The sequence below is a fragment of the Anopheles stephensi genome, chromosome 3, assembly GCF_013141755.1.
Source record: "Anopheles stephensi strain Indian chromosome 3, UCI_ANSTEP_V1.0, whole genome shotgun sequence".
Taxonomy (NCBI): domain Eukaryota; kingdom Metazoa; phylum Arthropoda; class Insecta; order Diptera; family Culicidae; genus Anopheles; species Anopheles stephensi.
Genome location: NC_050203.1, coordinates 32521697 through 32536381, shown reverse-complemented (window position 1 = coordinate 32536381; position 14685 = coordinate 32521697). Strand labels below are relative to the sequence as shown.

Genomic DNA, 14685 nt, shown 5'->3' with positions numbered 1-14685 from the left:
AAGAAAGCTTTTCCCGGTATTGGTTCTTCCTGCTTTTTACCTTCCCGAGTGTGTCTGTGTGGTGAGAATAGCTCTAATCATCTAGGTATCAAAGCCCGCGAGGACTGATGCCAATTGATGCAAATTATTATGATTGATGAAGCTTAATTCGCTCAACTTGGTTATTGTTTATTTCGGCACAATGGCGGATGGCTTTAGATTGACGCACACGGTGTTTACTCCTCCCAGCGTCAAATGGGGCGTTTTAAGGAAAATAAATTGTTTTCTAAGGAAAACATGCAATGTTTTCAAATGTTTCAAGGGGGACTAAAATTTGCAACATAAATTATGGAACTGTGCCGATGGCGAGGAGAACATTTTCAAAATATCATCGAATGATACAGAATATCATAAATCGTCGAAAAGAATTGTGAGTCCTCGATGACTTCTGCCATGCCCTATCAATCCATAGCTATCCCTATTTGGAAGCCTATTCCACTTTTCTGTAGACCTACGTATTATCATTAAGTTGTAAGCCAGAAATGGCAGGCATGACCTAAGAGGTCGTTGGGCCAAGAAGAGAGACAGAGAGAGAGAGAGAGAGAGAGAGAGAGAGAGAGAGAGAGAGAGCTGGAGGTGCAGAGCATCAGTATTCTGATTTTAAAGATTTTTCATGTGACGTGGTTGTGTCCTAGCGAGTCTTAAATCCTCTTTTCTATTCAGAAACAAAGACAAAACAATCCAAAAAAGGCACAAGGTTCTAGTTACCCAAAAGCGTCGTAGGCTCTTTCTGATGCGTTAGAAATTAACCAGGGTAGCTAGAATTCATTGTCTGATATGGTTTATGACAGTAAAATCAGAATCCAAAGTTTGAAGGATTTGCCTAAAAGATTAATAACATTCTGTACAAAATGGATTACGTTGTACAGACATAGCTGCCCATGTCAAAATTGATAGCTTGAGAGCTTGTGAATAATATCTGTTTGATGGTACATTCGTCGTCGGTCCATGAATCTTCTGGCTGACCTCAGCAGAGACCATTAGCAGTTTTTGGATTAACCTTTATCTGAAGATCTTAACTTATCATTCAGTTTCTTTTAAGAAGTAATAACTGCCCCAAATGGCTGTTGAGGCCCCTTTAATTGTGAATCGTTTGTGAGTAGGATTTCCCTCGCTGACAATGTTTCCCTAACCGACGAGGCCCCGAGCGGCAGCTCCTTCCGCTCCTGGGTGAATCTGCCATTATATACTCAGGCCGGAGAAGATATTCCTGTAAGGAACTTATTCTCCTTTTCTGCTCCAGTCGAAACAACTGATTCTCTTTAGCTGGAACCATCAGAGGGATCTTTAAACACCAGTGACGTATTCTTCTCGCAAGATGTAGCGATGAGGCCGGTCCAGGAGCTCAGCAAGATGTTAGCAACCATATAATCATTTAGGTACTGCAGATACCAAATAAGATACAGGCTTTATACTGCAGTGGCGGTCCGGTTGCCTTGTCGAAAGCGGTGCCGGTCCTCACACGGCAGTACCGGAGTTCATCTCCCATCAGAGACCGCCTTCTCCCCGCTTATTAGCACTTAGGTGGCTAACGGTGATCCTGAAGCTAAGACGCCCAACAAACCCGCACCAAGTGGTCACAGTGCGACGTCATGAAGAGTTGCCTTTGGTAAATATCGGCTATATCGTTCTTGTCCAATGTGATGTCTTCATTGGTAATCTGAGAATATTTGACGAAAGTTCTAGTTCTAGTCTCTACGAATCCATCAGTAGGCAAAGGCTGGTCCTATGGATTTCTGTGAAGATCTCTTCATCGGATAAAAAAATCAGAGAAAGAGTCGAGAAGACTTGATTTTTTTATAGGCCAGCCCTAGCGAATGTTTCAAGCGAATGTGACAGCCGTAAAGCCTCTCAGTTCCTTATGAACACATATTTGAAAAATTCTTCATCATTCTATTGAGTTACTGGTCCGAAGTTTTTCTAGATTTTTTTTAAATGCCACAACACGTCTGCGACCTAATTTGGACTGGATATGATTTATTGGCTGTTTAAATAGAACATTAGTAGAGCTTTCAAATTCTTGAACCTTATACAAACCCCTTAAGCTGAATGCGATGCCTTATTTGGATTTAAATTTGAAAATAAAGCTTTGTTCTATGTTTTCATCACAACATAATAACTTAAATCTACTATACCACTGCAAGAAACCTAAACAAAAACCCCGCAACAATTAAGCTGCTGCTAAACACCTAGCGCGCTTGCACAGCTTTTTATCGACCTTGCACTCATCCGCATCGAAATGGCTCCACACGCTGACGTGGGTCATCATAATGTCCCATCGTAAAACATCGACCGCATTTACGGATTGCCGGCCGGTGTGTGCTCGGCCGCTTATCGCATCACAAGTGTGCATATTTATTGCCCGATACAGTGTGCCGATCGTCGGATCGCTCACATGTTTTGGTGTCGGCATCAAAAATAGAGCGATAAATGTTGTGCCGTTGCCGATGAGCGGTGGATCGGCAAGATAATAAGCGAGTGGTTGGATTATATATGCAAAGCTGATAGTTACATTAAATATGCGATCGATCTGGCCGGCCACGGGCTTTGTGCGAGTGTTTGGACAGAGGATTAGTGAGATGTGATTTAAACGACGCGATAAATGAATGCAGAAACTGTATTTAGATGTGTGCGGTAGAGAGGGTTTTCCGAAGAATGCCATTTTTTCCTTCAAGCGAAAAGAAAATTCGGAAAATACCCATTCGATTGCCATGAATAATGCAATGGCTTTATGGGCAATTTTTAAATCGTAGAGAACGTGCAAAGAATTCTAAGAAAGCTTTTTTCGGGATGCGCTGCATGGAATTACGGTAATTAAGAGCTGCTTTGTGTTGGAAAGCATAACAATGAGAATTGTCAACATAGTACAGATGTGGAGCACAATAGCCGGTGAGTCAATGAAACTTTTATTTGCAAAGTACAGCCACTGGCTATCAATGGCGCTCCATTAGTCATCAATGAGTGATGCACCGTGGTGACTCATTCGCCACTACATTTCTTAGGGCAACTTTAACCTGTTCAAGTCCTGTTTTAAAAACTTCAATACCTCAAACAAGTCTATATGCTCAAACAAAGCTAATAGATCTTCGAAAAGCCACCGTCCCAACTTAACACCTTCACGGTAGAAAGAAGGAAGCAAAACTCTGAAACCAGTGGGCCTAAACGGTCCATTAGTGGATTCCGTTTGGGTTTACTCCCGTCCGGAACGCTTTTAAAGTAGTGCTAAATGTTTAAGGATTCTTTAGAAAAAACCGGTTCCCTCCACTAAAGATGCATTCGATCCGCTATGCACTGAAATGCAGCTTCTACAAGCTGGAGAGAAAAAAGAAGCGTACCGGATAGCTATTGAACCTGGAATATGTATTCCGATTCGCAAGAACTGGTACAGCCCTATCGCAAATAGGGTACACAGACACACGGCCAGCTTCACATCCAACGTACAAACAAACCAGCCTAGGCTGGCTTTCCCTTATCACAGGTTGTGCCACCAAAAAACACACACACCCATACACACCGATCGATTTCTGCCGGAACATGTCGGTAAGTTCCGGTTGCCGGATGCAGACAGGCCGTGTTTCCGGTACGTTGGATTGCACACCTGTACTAGTGTGCTCCACCAGCGTTGTGTATGTGTGTGTGTTGGTGTGTGTGATTGTACGGCTCGTTTGACAGTAAGGACTTCCGTTCTGCTGGTGGTGCACTCGTGCGCATACTGATAAGGCACACCGTCCCTGTACCGAGGTGCACCGAGCACCGAGGAAAGAAGTGCAACAGAATTTCATAGTTTGATTATTCTATTATTGAAAATTGCATTCTCCACTCGTTACCCAATCTGGCCGAGCAGAGTCTGGCACGAACGACGTGATGAATCAATTGCGCTGCATCATTGATGCGTTTGTGTGCGGAACGGTCTTTTGTTAGGCCACTTGGCACGGGTGGGCGCGCGCTGAAATGAAGCATTGAACCGGTGCGAAAATGATGTGCGGTAAGTGGTCTCAGGCATGGTAAAGATCTAACAAACAGCTTGTTTGGGGGGTTAGGTTAAAGCTCACTGCTCGCTTAAAGATGTAGTGTGCGTGCGAATCGAGGGCTGATTGGACGTGTCGCGAACGCATTTCGATCAATTTTGTGCGCCCGTACAACAACCACGTTTGCATAATTGAATCTTATCTCTCTCAGTTTACCATTTAATTGTTGCCAGATTATCATAGATTCTGGATGGATGCGGGGTGTGAGCATCCGATTAGGAATTTGCGGAAGCAAGAATGGCGCGGCGTTTTGGTGGAAGCTTTTCGTGCGGAAGCTTTAAACGGTGATGATCGATATTTTGTAACTATTAAAATGCTTTTTGATAGAGTGTGGCTGGACCGGTCATCTAAACGCGACCCGAATTTCGGTGCGATACAGTTTGGTCTCAGAAGTAAATTGATTATCAGTAATAAAATGGAAGCCATTTAATTCCCGCCCACGAGTAGATGTAGTTTTTGGTACACTGAAAGTGTCGGAAAGCGTCAGAAGACAATGGAGGAGATGATCCGATGATCTCATTATCGCGCAGCTAATTAGACTCGCCAGTCTTCGTTGGGTTGGTCACGTCATGAAAATGACACCGGACGACCCACCCCGTAAAGTTCTTTTAGCCCTTCTACATGGATAGAAGAGGCCTGATAGGCCCAAATTGAGATGGCGTTGATGCTTCTGCCAGTACAGCCGGGATAATGGATTGTTAGACGACGACACTAGATCGTGAGCGAACTCGAGGATTGTTGGCACGAAGCGGTTGTAGCGCCTGATAAGTAAGTAAGTGGAAATGAATAAGTGGTTCGGTGGCATCAAGACGGTAATATGAAGAACACGGTTTCTAGTTTCATTCACCCTATCGCTACATCTAAAGGGCATAACTACATAGCTACAGGTACATTAAGACAAGTAAGGCAAATGAGGCATGTCTAGAACTCTTGATTATCCAGTTGCAATACTGCTTCAACTTCTTTACAGAGAGTGTCGAGAGATCCCGGCATGCCAGTGTTTGCTTAACCGTAGCTGGATACTCAGTCCGGCGTACGGAGGAACGGTGCGGATGGCTTTTGATACCTGAACCTGCCCTTCTGAAGACCAGTAATGCTATCGAGTTTGCCACCGAATCACCCTATCTACCTGAACCTGAATCTAGAACAGACTTTCCGTATAATTGGATCTAATGATATATTTTATAGGAGCTCTGCGGCATTGATTTACATTGTTTTGGTTACGGTTATTGACGAGCAATACCCAATGGAAAAGTAAATATCCACAGAATATCTATGGTTGAAATGTTTTAGAACTTGAAAAAAAAAAACATTCAGGTCACGCCAGGCTCCGGTTGGCTAGTTATGTCATGAGAATGACACCGAACGACCTAGCTCCTAGCCTAACGTCCTAACCTAGCGACCAAGTCTTTTTAGGTCGTCCGCATGGACAGAAAAGGCGTGGTAGGCCCAAACTGAGATGGCGTGATGGCGTTGATGCGTCCGCCAGAACGACCGGGATAACGGATTGGTAGACGACGGCGCTAAACCGTGAGCGGTATCGAGGATTGTTGCCGATAAGTAAGGAAGTACGTATTTGCTGGCCAGTGGACAGTGCAGAGTATTTACATGTTCTAAATCTCGCAGACGATAAGATATTGTTGATATATTGATCGTCTGCGAGTTGGTTCTTGAGCCAACAAATACTAAATATACCAGATGTAGTGCTGAGTTTTACTCGGGCTCGGCTTAGGGAGGCTCAGAGGAAGAGACGATAAGGGGCATGACAGGACCGGCGTTCAAATCTGATTCGGACCGTTCTCTCAAGGACTGACTATCCAACTACGTGGTATCATTAAGTCTAGAGATGGCAGGCGTGAGGTCCTAAGAGGTCGTTATGCCAAGAAGAGAAGTGCTGGCCCTAAATCGAGTTAAGGCAGTAACTCAAACTTTACTAATAGGCTAAACTATCTTTACCTTGTGAGCTATTTCCTCAAAAAAATACCACTCAGTCTTGCCTATGTCCATCATATATTAAACATTGAACTTCATTTCGAGACAAACATTCGAGTAATGACGTTTTGCTCAGTAACAGTGTCATCAAAAAAAAAAAACAATCCAAATGTGAATTAGAATTGCATCCAATATCTTTGCACCTCCTTTAAAACACCTTCGCTCTAGAACCTTCCCGCCACCACCTTATCGAGATTAAATGATCGACACTGTCGCATCGCTTCATCCGGTTTCCGGTGATCGTAAAACTGCGCCACACTTTGTTTTGATTTGGCCATATCGCACACCGTATCGGTCTTCCCACCTCCTCCGAAAAGGCTTACTCAGTCACATGCTTGCTGTCAGTGACGTGCCCCAATCGTTTGGACAATGAATAATCACGATAGCATTACATTGCAAAAATCGAATGACTTGGGAACGATGAGTTTGCAGCTTTTTTCGCAACACGATGCTGGAGTTGCCCAAAGCGCTTTAGGTGTTGATTTGTCTCGATGAAAAGCATCTCACCGTGGTATCTTGAGCGTGCTACAACAATCAGTGGTAGCCTTGCCGTGGAGCTAGAGCCCCATCTTATCGATCCAAACACCTTCTCGAATCGTGCTGTGCTATCGATAAACCGGCTACAACCGACTACCCCAAATCGCTCTCTCTCTCTCTCTCTCTCTCTCTCTCTGCTCCCCATATCTGTATCATCCCACGCGGCCGTGTACTTGGTGAATGGCTGGGAATTCTTTCGGGGCTTACTTTATTGGCTCGTAAAGGGACGCCAATGGTCGCCGCGTGTCTGCCCACAGGCAGTGACTCAATCGGGGCGGGAGCATCTACACTATCTTATCGCCGCGGGTAAGTGTTAGTCGTGTGCCCGGCGCGAATACTTCGGGGTTCTCGATTGCCGGAAGGGTGTCCAATTTCCTGTACGGCGACACATAGGCAAAACATTCGCGCTCTGTGCATATCTGAAGCCAAGCCAGAAGATATCCATACAATCGAAGGCAGACAATTGATTATCGCACCTGCGATAAGCTCGACGCTTGGGTTTGTGGTGGCGCGGTCCGGTTGTTATAAGAAGAAGCTTGCTGCGGGTGACGCCGTTAGTCATTACGAGTCCAACGTTTCCGGCAGGTGCATCGCACGGGACGAGCAGTGAAAATAGTTTTGCGTAGAGAGCGTAGTGGCAGTAGACCGGTAATAGTGGATTGGAATCACCTCCAAAAGGTTTGTATGAAGTGCAGTCGAATTTTGTGGATAAGAACTGATTTTTGGTGGAGTTATCTAAGTGAATAGGCTATGTTGACAGTGACTGCCTAAAAACTATGTCTCTGTGCTTTGAACGTTCATTCAGCGATAGTATTACACGTGAAGTGTTGTGGAAACAATCAGAATTGAGGATGAGGCACTAGCCTCCATTATAGTAGGTGTGAATCATTCAACAGTTGTCCACTGCTACTCCGCTTGAGAGTGTTTGGCCACGTTTATGTCGTTCAAAGATAGTAAAAGTTGTGTTGAAGTTAAACAGTGTAGTAATGATGATGTTGACTATGAGGCTTCTTCAACTGGATTGAGATGGTTGACAAGGTACTCTCGTGTATAACTTCCATAATGGAAGAGTGTGTTTGGAGACTGAATATCCTGTTACGAGTAGGAACCAAGTCACAGAAAGCCAGAAATATTAGGGCGAGACCTTTCGAGGTTAGAGAGCCATCAAAAAACAAGAACTGTGTGAGCTACTGTGCGCCGATAGTATTATTTTTCTTATCTTTCTAATTGATATTAAAATACCTTCAGCTCTGCTATCCGTCCTAGGGCAACCAGGTATTGAAAACCACTTACAAATCGATATTTCAATCCATCAGTAATGGCCTCGAGCGTATAGTAAGGCACTTGAAATGTTCCCTACCCACAAAATCGTAAATTCCCCATTCACAATTCGGTGCCATCAGTCACAAGACGGAGCTCGCACCATGGTCACGTTCATGGTGATAAGAAATTCGCATTCGATTGTACAAGCACACCATTTAATTGCCATTTGGCCCACCTCCCCATGTTCCGCACTGGTGTTCACCCTATTATCTCGGTTCGGTTCCGATAGGACAGATGGCAACCAGCAACTGGGAGAAGTTTGTGCTTCTCCTGTGGAAGAACTGGATCCTCCAGAAGCGCCACTACATACAGACGCTGTTCGAAATACTGATACCGGTGCTATGCTGCTCCATACTGCTGCTCGTCCGTGGACTAGTCGATCCGGAGTATATCGATCGCAACTCGGTGTTTAAACCGCTGGAAACCGATCGGCTTACGCACCTGGCAAAGCTGGCGGCGGACAAGGAGTTCGAGTTTAAGATAGCCTACTCGCCACAGAACGTATTGCTCGAACAGATCGTCCAGGATGCGGTACGGTCGCTGAACGTGAACGATCCCGAGGCACGGCTGTCCTATGCCGGGTTTGCTGATGCGCGAGAGATGGAGAGTATGCTGGTGGAGTCGACGTTTTTGGCAGGCGTAGAGTTTGACGATGGCTGGGCCAATTTGACGGCAGGAGACAGACTGCCGGATAACGTTACGTTTGCCGTCCGATTCCCGGCCGAGCTGCGGGACGATGAGTTCCAGTTTTCGAACTGGGTAACAAACTTGCTCGTGGTACCGTTCTCACCGAGGCTGCGAAACCCGGAGCTGGACGACGGTGGTTCGCCAAGCTATTACAGCGAAGGATTCCTTGGAGTGCAGGGAGCAATCTCGAGAGCGTTGCTAGCACAGCGCCTCCCTGGCGTCGAGATGCCACCGGTACACGTGCAGAGATATCCGTACCCGCCGTACTACGATGATGCGATCCTGGAAGCGTTGCAGCAGCTGCTGGCGCTCATCATCGTCATATCGTTCTTCTACACCTGCATCAACACGGTCAAATACATCACGATCGAGAAGGAGAAGCAGCTGAAGGAAGCGATGAAGATTATGGGACTGTCGAACTGGCTGCACTGGTTGGCTTGGTTCGTGAAGTGTCTCATCCTGCTGACGGTTTCGCTGTCACTCATCACGATTTTGCTCTGTGTAAGTAACGCCCTCCGTAACCTCCGAAGCATAAGTGCAGAGTTTGTATGACTGTTTTGTTGTTGCCCTACAGGTCCCCTTCAGCACTGCGGCCATCTTTGAAAACTCCGAGTGGACGCTGGTCTGGTTCTTCTTTTTCGTGTACAGCATCACCACGATCTGTTTCTGCTTCATGATCAGTGTGTTCTTTAGCAAAGCGAACACAGCGGCCGGTATTGCGGGGCTGCTGTGGTTCGTCTCACAGCTTCCGTTCAACGTGAGCCAACAGAGCTACGACGAGATAGGAACGGGTGCGAAGATAGCCATGTGTCTGCTGTCCAATACGGGCATGTCGTTTGCCATGTTTCTGACCGTACGTCTTGAAGCGTCAGCGGCTGGTTTGCGGTGGTCCAATCTCTTCGAACCTGCCACCATTGACGATGGGCTCAGCGTGGGTACGGTGATCGTGATGCTGCTAGTGGACGCCGTGCTCTATCTCTTGATCGCGCTCTACATCGAGCAGATAATGCCGGGAGAGTTCGGTGTAGCACAGCCATGGTATTTCCCCTTCACGAAGGAGTTCTGGATACGCAGTCGGACCGCCTCCCCACGGGACACACTGTTTAATCGTGAGCAGCAGAGTGCCGCTACCGAGTCGCGATATATCGAGCAGGATCCAGCTGGGTACGCCGGAGTGGAAATTAAACAACTGCGCAAGGTGTACAAAGGAAACAAGGCCGCCGTAGATGGGTTGAATCTACGAATGTTCGAGAATCAGATATCCGTCCTGCTGGGCCATAACGGAGCGGGCAAAACGACGACCATGTCCATGCTGACGGGCGTGTTTTCTCCCACCTCCGGCACGGCTCTTATCAACGGGCACGACATTCGTACCGATATTGACGGGGTCCGTTCGTCGCTGGGACTCTGCCCACAGCATAACGTGCTGTTCGATGAGATGACGGTCGATGAGCATCTGAAGTTCTTCTCCCGGCTGAAGGGTGTCCCGGCCGAGGCTGTCAGTGATGAGATTGACCGATATCTGAAGCTGCTCGAGCTGGTGGATAAGCGCAACGCCCAGTCACAAACGCTGTCCGGTGGTATGAAGCGCAAGCTTGCCGTCGGTATGGCACTGTGCGGTGGTTCGAAGGTAGTGCTGCTCGATGAGCCCACGTCCGGTATGGATCCGTCCGCTCGCCGTGCGCTGTGGAATCTGCTGCAGAAGGAAAAGCAAAACCGGACGATGCTTCTGTCCACGCACTTCATGGACGAGGCGGATGTGCTCGGCGATCGGATAGCGATCATGGCGGAAGGTAAGCTGAAAGCGGTTGGATCGCCCTTCTTCCTGAAGAAAACGTTTGGCGTCGGGTATCGGTTGATCTGCGTGAAGGATGCACGGTGCGATAAGGAGCGGTTGTTGGGCATACTGCGGAGATACATCCCGGACGTCAAGATCGATACGGACATCGGTTCGGAGCTGTCGTTTGTGCTGAAGGAGGACTACATCGATGTGTTCCAGCGGCTGCTGGAGGACATCGAGCAGCAGATGACTAGCTGCGGCATCACGAGCTACGGCATCTCGCTTACCACGATGGAGGAAGTGTTTTTGAAGTAAGTTTGGGAATTTTGGTTGGGTAAGGAATCGTTTTGGCTAATCGTGGTGTATGTTTTTTTCCTCAGGGCTGGCAGTGATAGTTTTGATGAAACAGGAACCCACACTAACGGCGCCGTTGTGGAGACAGGCAGTACAGAATGTAAGTGTGTTTTGGGTGGCCGCGTTTGTCTAGGAAGAGCTCTAATCACCGGTTTTTTGCTATCCACTCTCCAGATGCATTAGATCGGCTGCACCTGCTGACCGGTAAGGAGCTCCTGCTCAATCAAATACAAGCACAGCTGCTGAAGAAGTATCTCTCCACCATACGAGCCTGGATCCCGCTGGTCATGATGTTTGTGATTCCCATATTCTTCGTCGGCATGACGTTTATCATCACGAGAAGCATTTCGGCGGGCAAGGATCTTCCGGCGCTAGAGATCACCATGGATTCGTACGAGAAGGCCATCACTGTGCTGGAGAGTACGAACGGAGATCCACAGCGAGTTGAAGCCTTCCAAAACATGTTTGCGGCACGCGAACTAATCACCATCACCGAGGACATGACGGAGTACGTTGTGCGTAAGGTGAGTTACGGGCTGCGATCTCTCGCACGCGCATATCGAACGTTAATTGTTACGAATGGATTTTTTTCTTGCATTCCCCCAGTCCATAGAAGACATTGCCACGGTCAATACGCGCTACTTTGTGGGTGCGACGATCGCGGCCGGTTCATCGTACGTGGGGTGGTTCAACAACAAGGCCTACCACACGGCACCGCTAGCCCTGAATCTAATCTACAACGCCATCCTGCAGGCCCAGTGCACCGAGTGCCGGTTGCATGTGGTGAACAAACCGCTTCCGTACCGGTTGGACACGCAGCTGAAGAAGCTCAACACGGGCCTGAACGCCGGCTTCCAGCTAGCGTTCAACACGGGCTTCGCGATGGCATTCGTGTCCGCACTGTACATCATGTTCTACATCAAGGAGCACACGTCACGTGCGAAGCTGCTTCAGTTCGTTAGCGGCACCAACGTGACCCTGTTCTGGCTGCTCGCATTCATCTGGGACTACACGCTGTTCGTGCTGAACAGTCTCGTTTACATCGCCACGGTTGCCATCTTCCAGGAGGAAGGATGGTCCACGTTCGAAGAGTTGGGACGAGCGTTTCTGCTGCTGCTGTTCTTCGGATTCGCTACCATCCCGGTAACGTACATGTTCTCCTTCCTGTTCAGCGTGTCGGCCACCGGGTTCGTACGCATGATGTTCTTGAACGTGCTGTCGGGGGCGATATTTTTCACCGCCGTCAACATCCTCAAGTTTGACGGCATCGATCTGAACGATGTGGCCGACGGTCTCGAGTGGGTGTTTATGTTCTTCCCGAACTTTGTGCTCAGCCATGGGCTGAACAATCTGAATGCCGCCTCCAGCACCGAGAGCTTCTGTAGGAGGGCATGCGATCTGCTCGGTCCGCAATGTGTCGTTAACGATTTATGCTTGGTCGAGGCCCGTTGCTGCGATCTGGAAGTGTTCTCCTTCGGTAAGGTTGGCATCGTGCGCAATCTACTGTTTTGTTTGCTGATCGGGTGCGTCTGCTTCTCGCTGCTGTTTATGCTGGAGTACGGTGTGCTGCAACGCTTGTTCCGCCGCAAGCCCAAAGTCACCCCGTCGGGCGCGCTCGGTCCCGTGAACGCGGAGCAGGACTCGGACGTGCTGGATGAGAAGCGCCGCATTCAGAATCTCAACCGAAAGGACATCGATGCGCATAACTTGGTGTTGCGCGATGTGACGAAGTACTACGGGAACTTCCAAGCCGTAAACAACCTATCGATCGGCATCAACCATTCCGAGTGCTTCGGACTGCTCGGCATCAACGGGGCCGGTAAGACGACCACCTTCAAGATGATGACCGGCGACGAGGAAATATCGTCCGGCGATGCCTGGGTTAAGGGTATCAGCCTGCGTGGAGATATGAACCGGGCACATCGTCAGATTGGCTACTGTCCGCAGTTTGACGCGCTGCTCGAGGATCTGACGGGCCGGGAAACGTTGCGCATCTTCGCCCTGCTGCGTGGAGTACGCAGCCAGGAGGTGAAAAATGTGTCCTACATCCTGTCGGAAGAGTTGAACTTTGCCAAGCATCTGGACAAGCGCACGAAAGCGTACAGTGGAGGTAATAAGCGAAAGCTCAGCACGGCACTGGCGCTGCTTGGCAATCCGTCCGTGGTGTATCTGGACGAACCGACCACGGGCATGGATCCGGGTGCGAAGCGACAGTTCTGGGATGTCATTTGCAAGGTGCGCAGCACGGGCAAGTCGATCGTGCTGACATCGCACAGCATGGAGGAGTGTGAGGCCCTGTGCACCCGGCTGGCAATCATGGTGAACGGAGAGTTCAAGTGTCTCGGCTCGACGCAACATCTGAAGAACAAATTCTCGAAAGGGTTCCTGCTCACGGTGAAGGTGGCTCGTGGAACTTCGGACGCGCAGCAAAAGCGTGTCGCCGGTGTGAAGGACTTTGTAATGAGTCGCTTCACGGGAGCCATGTTAAAGTGAGTAATTTTTGGCTAACCACGTGTCAGATATCAGAATTTCTAATGTTGTTTTCTCTCACGTTCTTACAGGGAAGAGTACGAAGACTCGCTCACGTTCCACATACCGGTGACCGATCTGAAATGGTCGCAGATGTTCGGTCTGATGGAAAGCTCGAAAGAGGCGTTGGAGATCGAGGACTACGCCCTTGGGCAGACATCGCTCGAGCAGGTGTTCCTGTTTTTCACCAAATATCAGCGAGTCACCGAGTGAACATGAGGCTCGGGCTGTGGGTTCATCCCTCTCGGATTGAGATGAACATCGACAGACAAAGCAAAGGAATTTGATTCAGGGGTATGAAGTGATAAGAGGCTTTTTGAAATGGGTTAATTTATTTTTAACGAGTTTAACGGGTTTAGCTCATTTTGTAAAGGTTAAGTCATGCATAAGCGTTGTAAATAGTAAGTAATAAAGGAAAATGATACGAACAATCCTTCCAGATGAAGCTGGGGAGAGTTTTTGACCTTATTCAAGCAATAGTAGGCTTAGGATTGCACCAACATTGGAGAGTAGTAGGCCGTTGGGAAGAAGAGCCAAAGAAGGCCGTTGGGAAGAAGAGAACAAAGGTCAACTTAGGCATTCGTGTAAATATTTAATTATAGGTTCTGTTTCGGGAAAAAAAAATACTGTTTGGCTTATTTTGAGCAACAGGATATTAATCAAACTAAATCTACTCACAAGTGGGGACACCTTCAAGCGCTATAGAGGGACGCTTTACCTGTAACGAGAAGAAGATGTGTTCCATCTATTAGTTAATCAGTAAAATGTATTCTGGGTAAGTAACAGTGCCAAGCGCGATAAAATATTGAAAGCTTTTTCTGTCCTCGGAATGACACATTTAGCATGTCAGCTTCTGTCTGTGCCGTGGGCGATAAGAAATTACCGTGTCCAGTGTGCAAGTACTCAAACTCCCCGAATCGCCGTCTTGTCTGTTGGAAATTAATGAATGTGTGGTTAAATATCTCAGTCTCACATCGAATGCCCCTGGCGTGAGGTGAATAGTACACACGCCTTTCTGCTGACAGTGTGACAAAGTGGCTCCGGTATGAATTGGAGCGAAAAAAACAAATAACCTTCTGCATCGTAAAACATCGGGCCACCCCTTTACAGAGGTCAAAGTAAAAGGGGTCAGCATCGATTTCTTGCGGAAAAATCAATTTCCCAACCTTCGTACCGTCAGGTGTCCTGGTGTCCTAAGGACATTAGCTTGGCGATTAATATATGTACTACCCATACTATTCCGACAGTTGCCGACACCTAGCGTTGTGGTAGTGGTTGAAATGCTCATGATGAGGGTGATGAGTTTTTATCAGCCCCCCCCCCCCCCCCCCTCGTAAGGTCACACGCAAACAAAAACACCTTCAGCGAGCGCGTCACGCGTGGGAAGGCACGCGCTGAAAGGAAGTACCGACGTGC

General features: G+C 48.0%; 2 protein-coding genes across 5 annotated transcripts in view; one reads left to right on the top strand and one right to left on the bottom strand.

The window, feature by feature from the left end:
* Window positions 1–14685, bottom strand: part of LOC118509543 — a 209845-nt gene that overhangs the window by 78421 nt on the left and 116739 nt on the right. The gene's annotated exons all lie outside the window — the stretch shown is intronic.
* LOC118509544 (ATP-binding cassette sub-family A member 3-like) lies at window positions 7104–13714 on the top strand. 2 transcript variants are annotated; one of them, XM_036050293.1, is made up of 7 exons: window positions 7104–7274; window positions 8154–9107; window positions 9181–10697; window positions 10767–10840; window positions 10915–11264; window positions 11347–13229; window positions 13302–13714. In XM_036050293.1, the coding sequence occupies exons 2-7, from the start codon at window positions 8154–8156 to the stop codon at window positions 13480–13482; spliced, it is 4959 nt and encodes a 1652-aa protein (XP_035906186.1). In that variant the 5' UTR covers window positions 7104–7274; the 3' UTR covers window positions 13483–13714. The 2 variants fall into 2 exon arrangements, with proteins under 2 accessions (XP_035906186.1, XP_035906185.1); XM_036050292.1 differs by having other exon boundaries at window positions 7105–7274; window positions 8149–9107.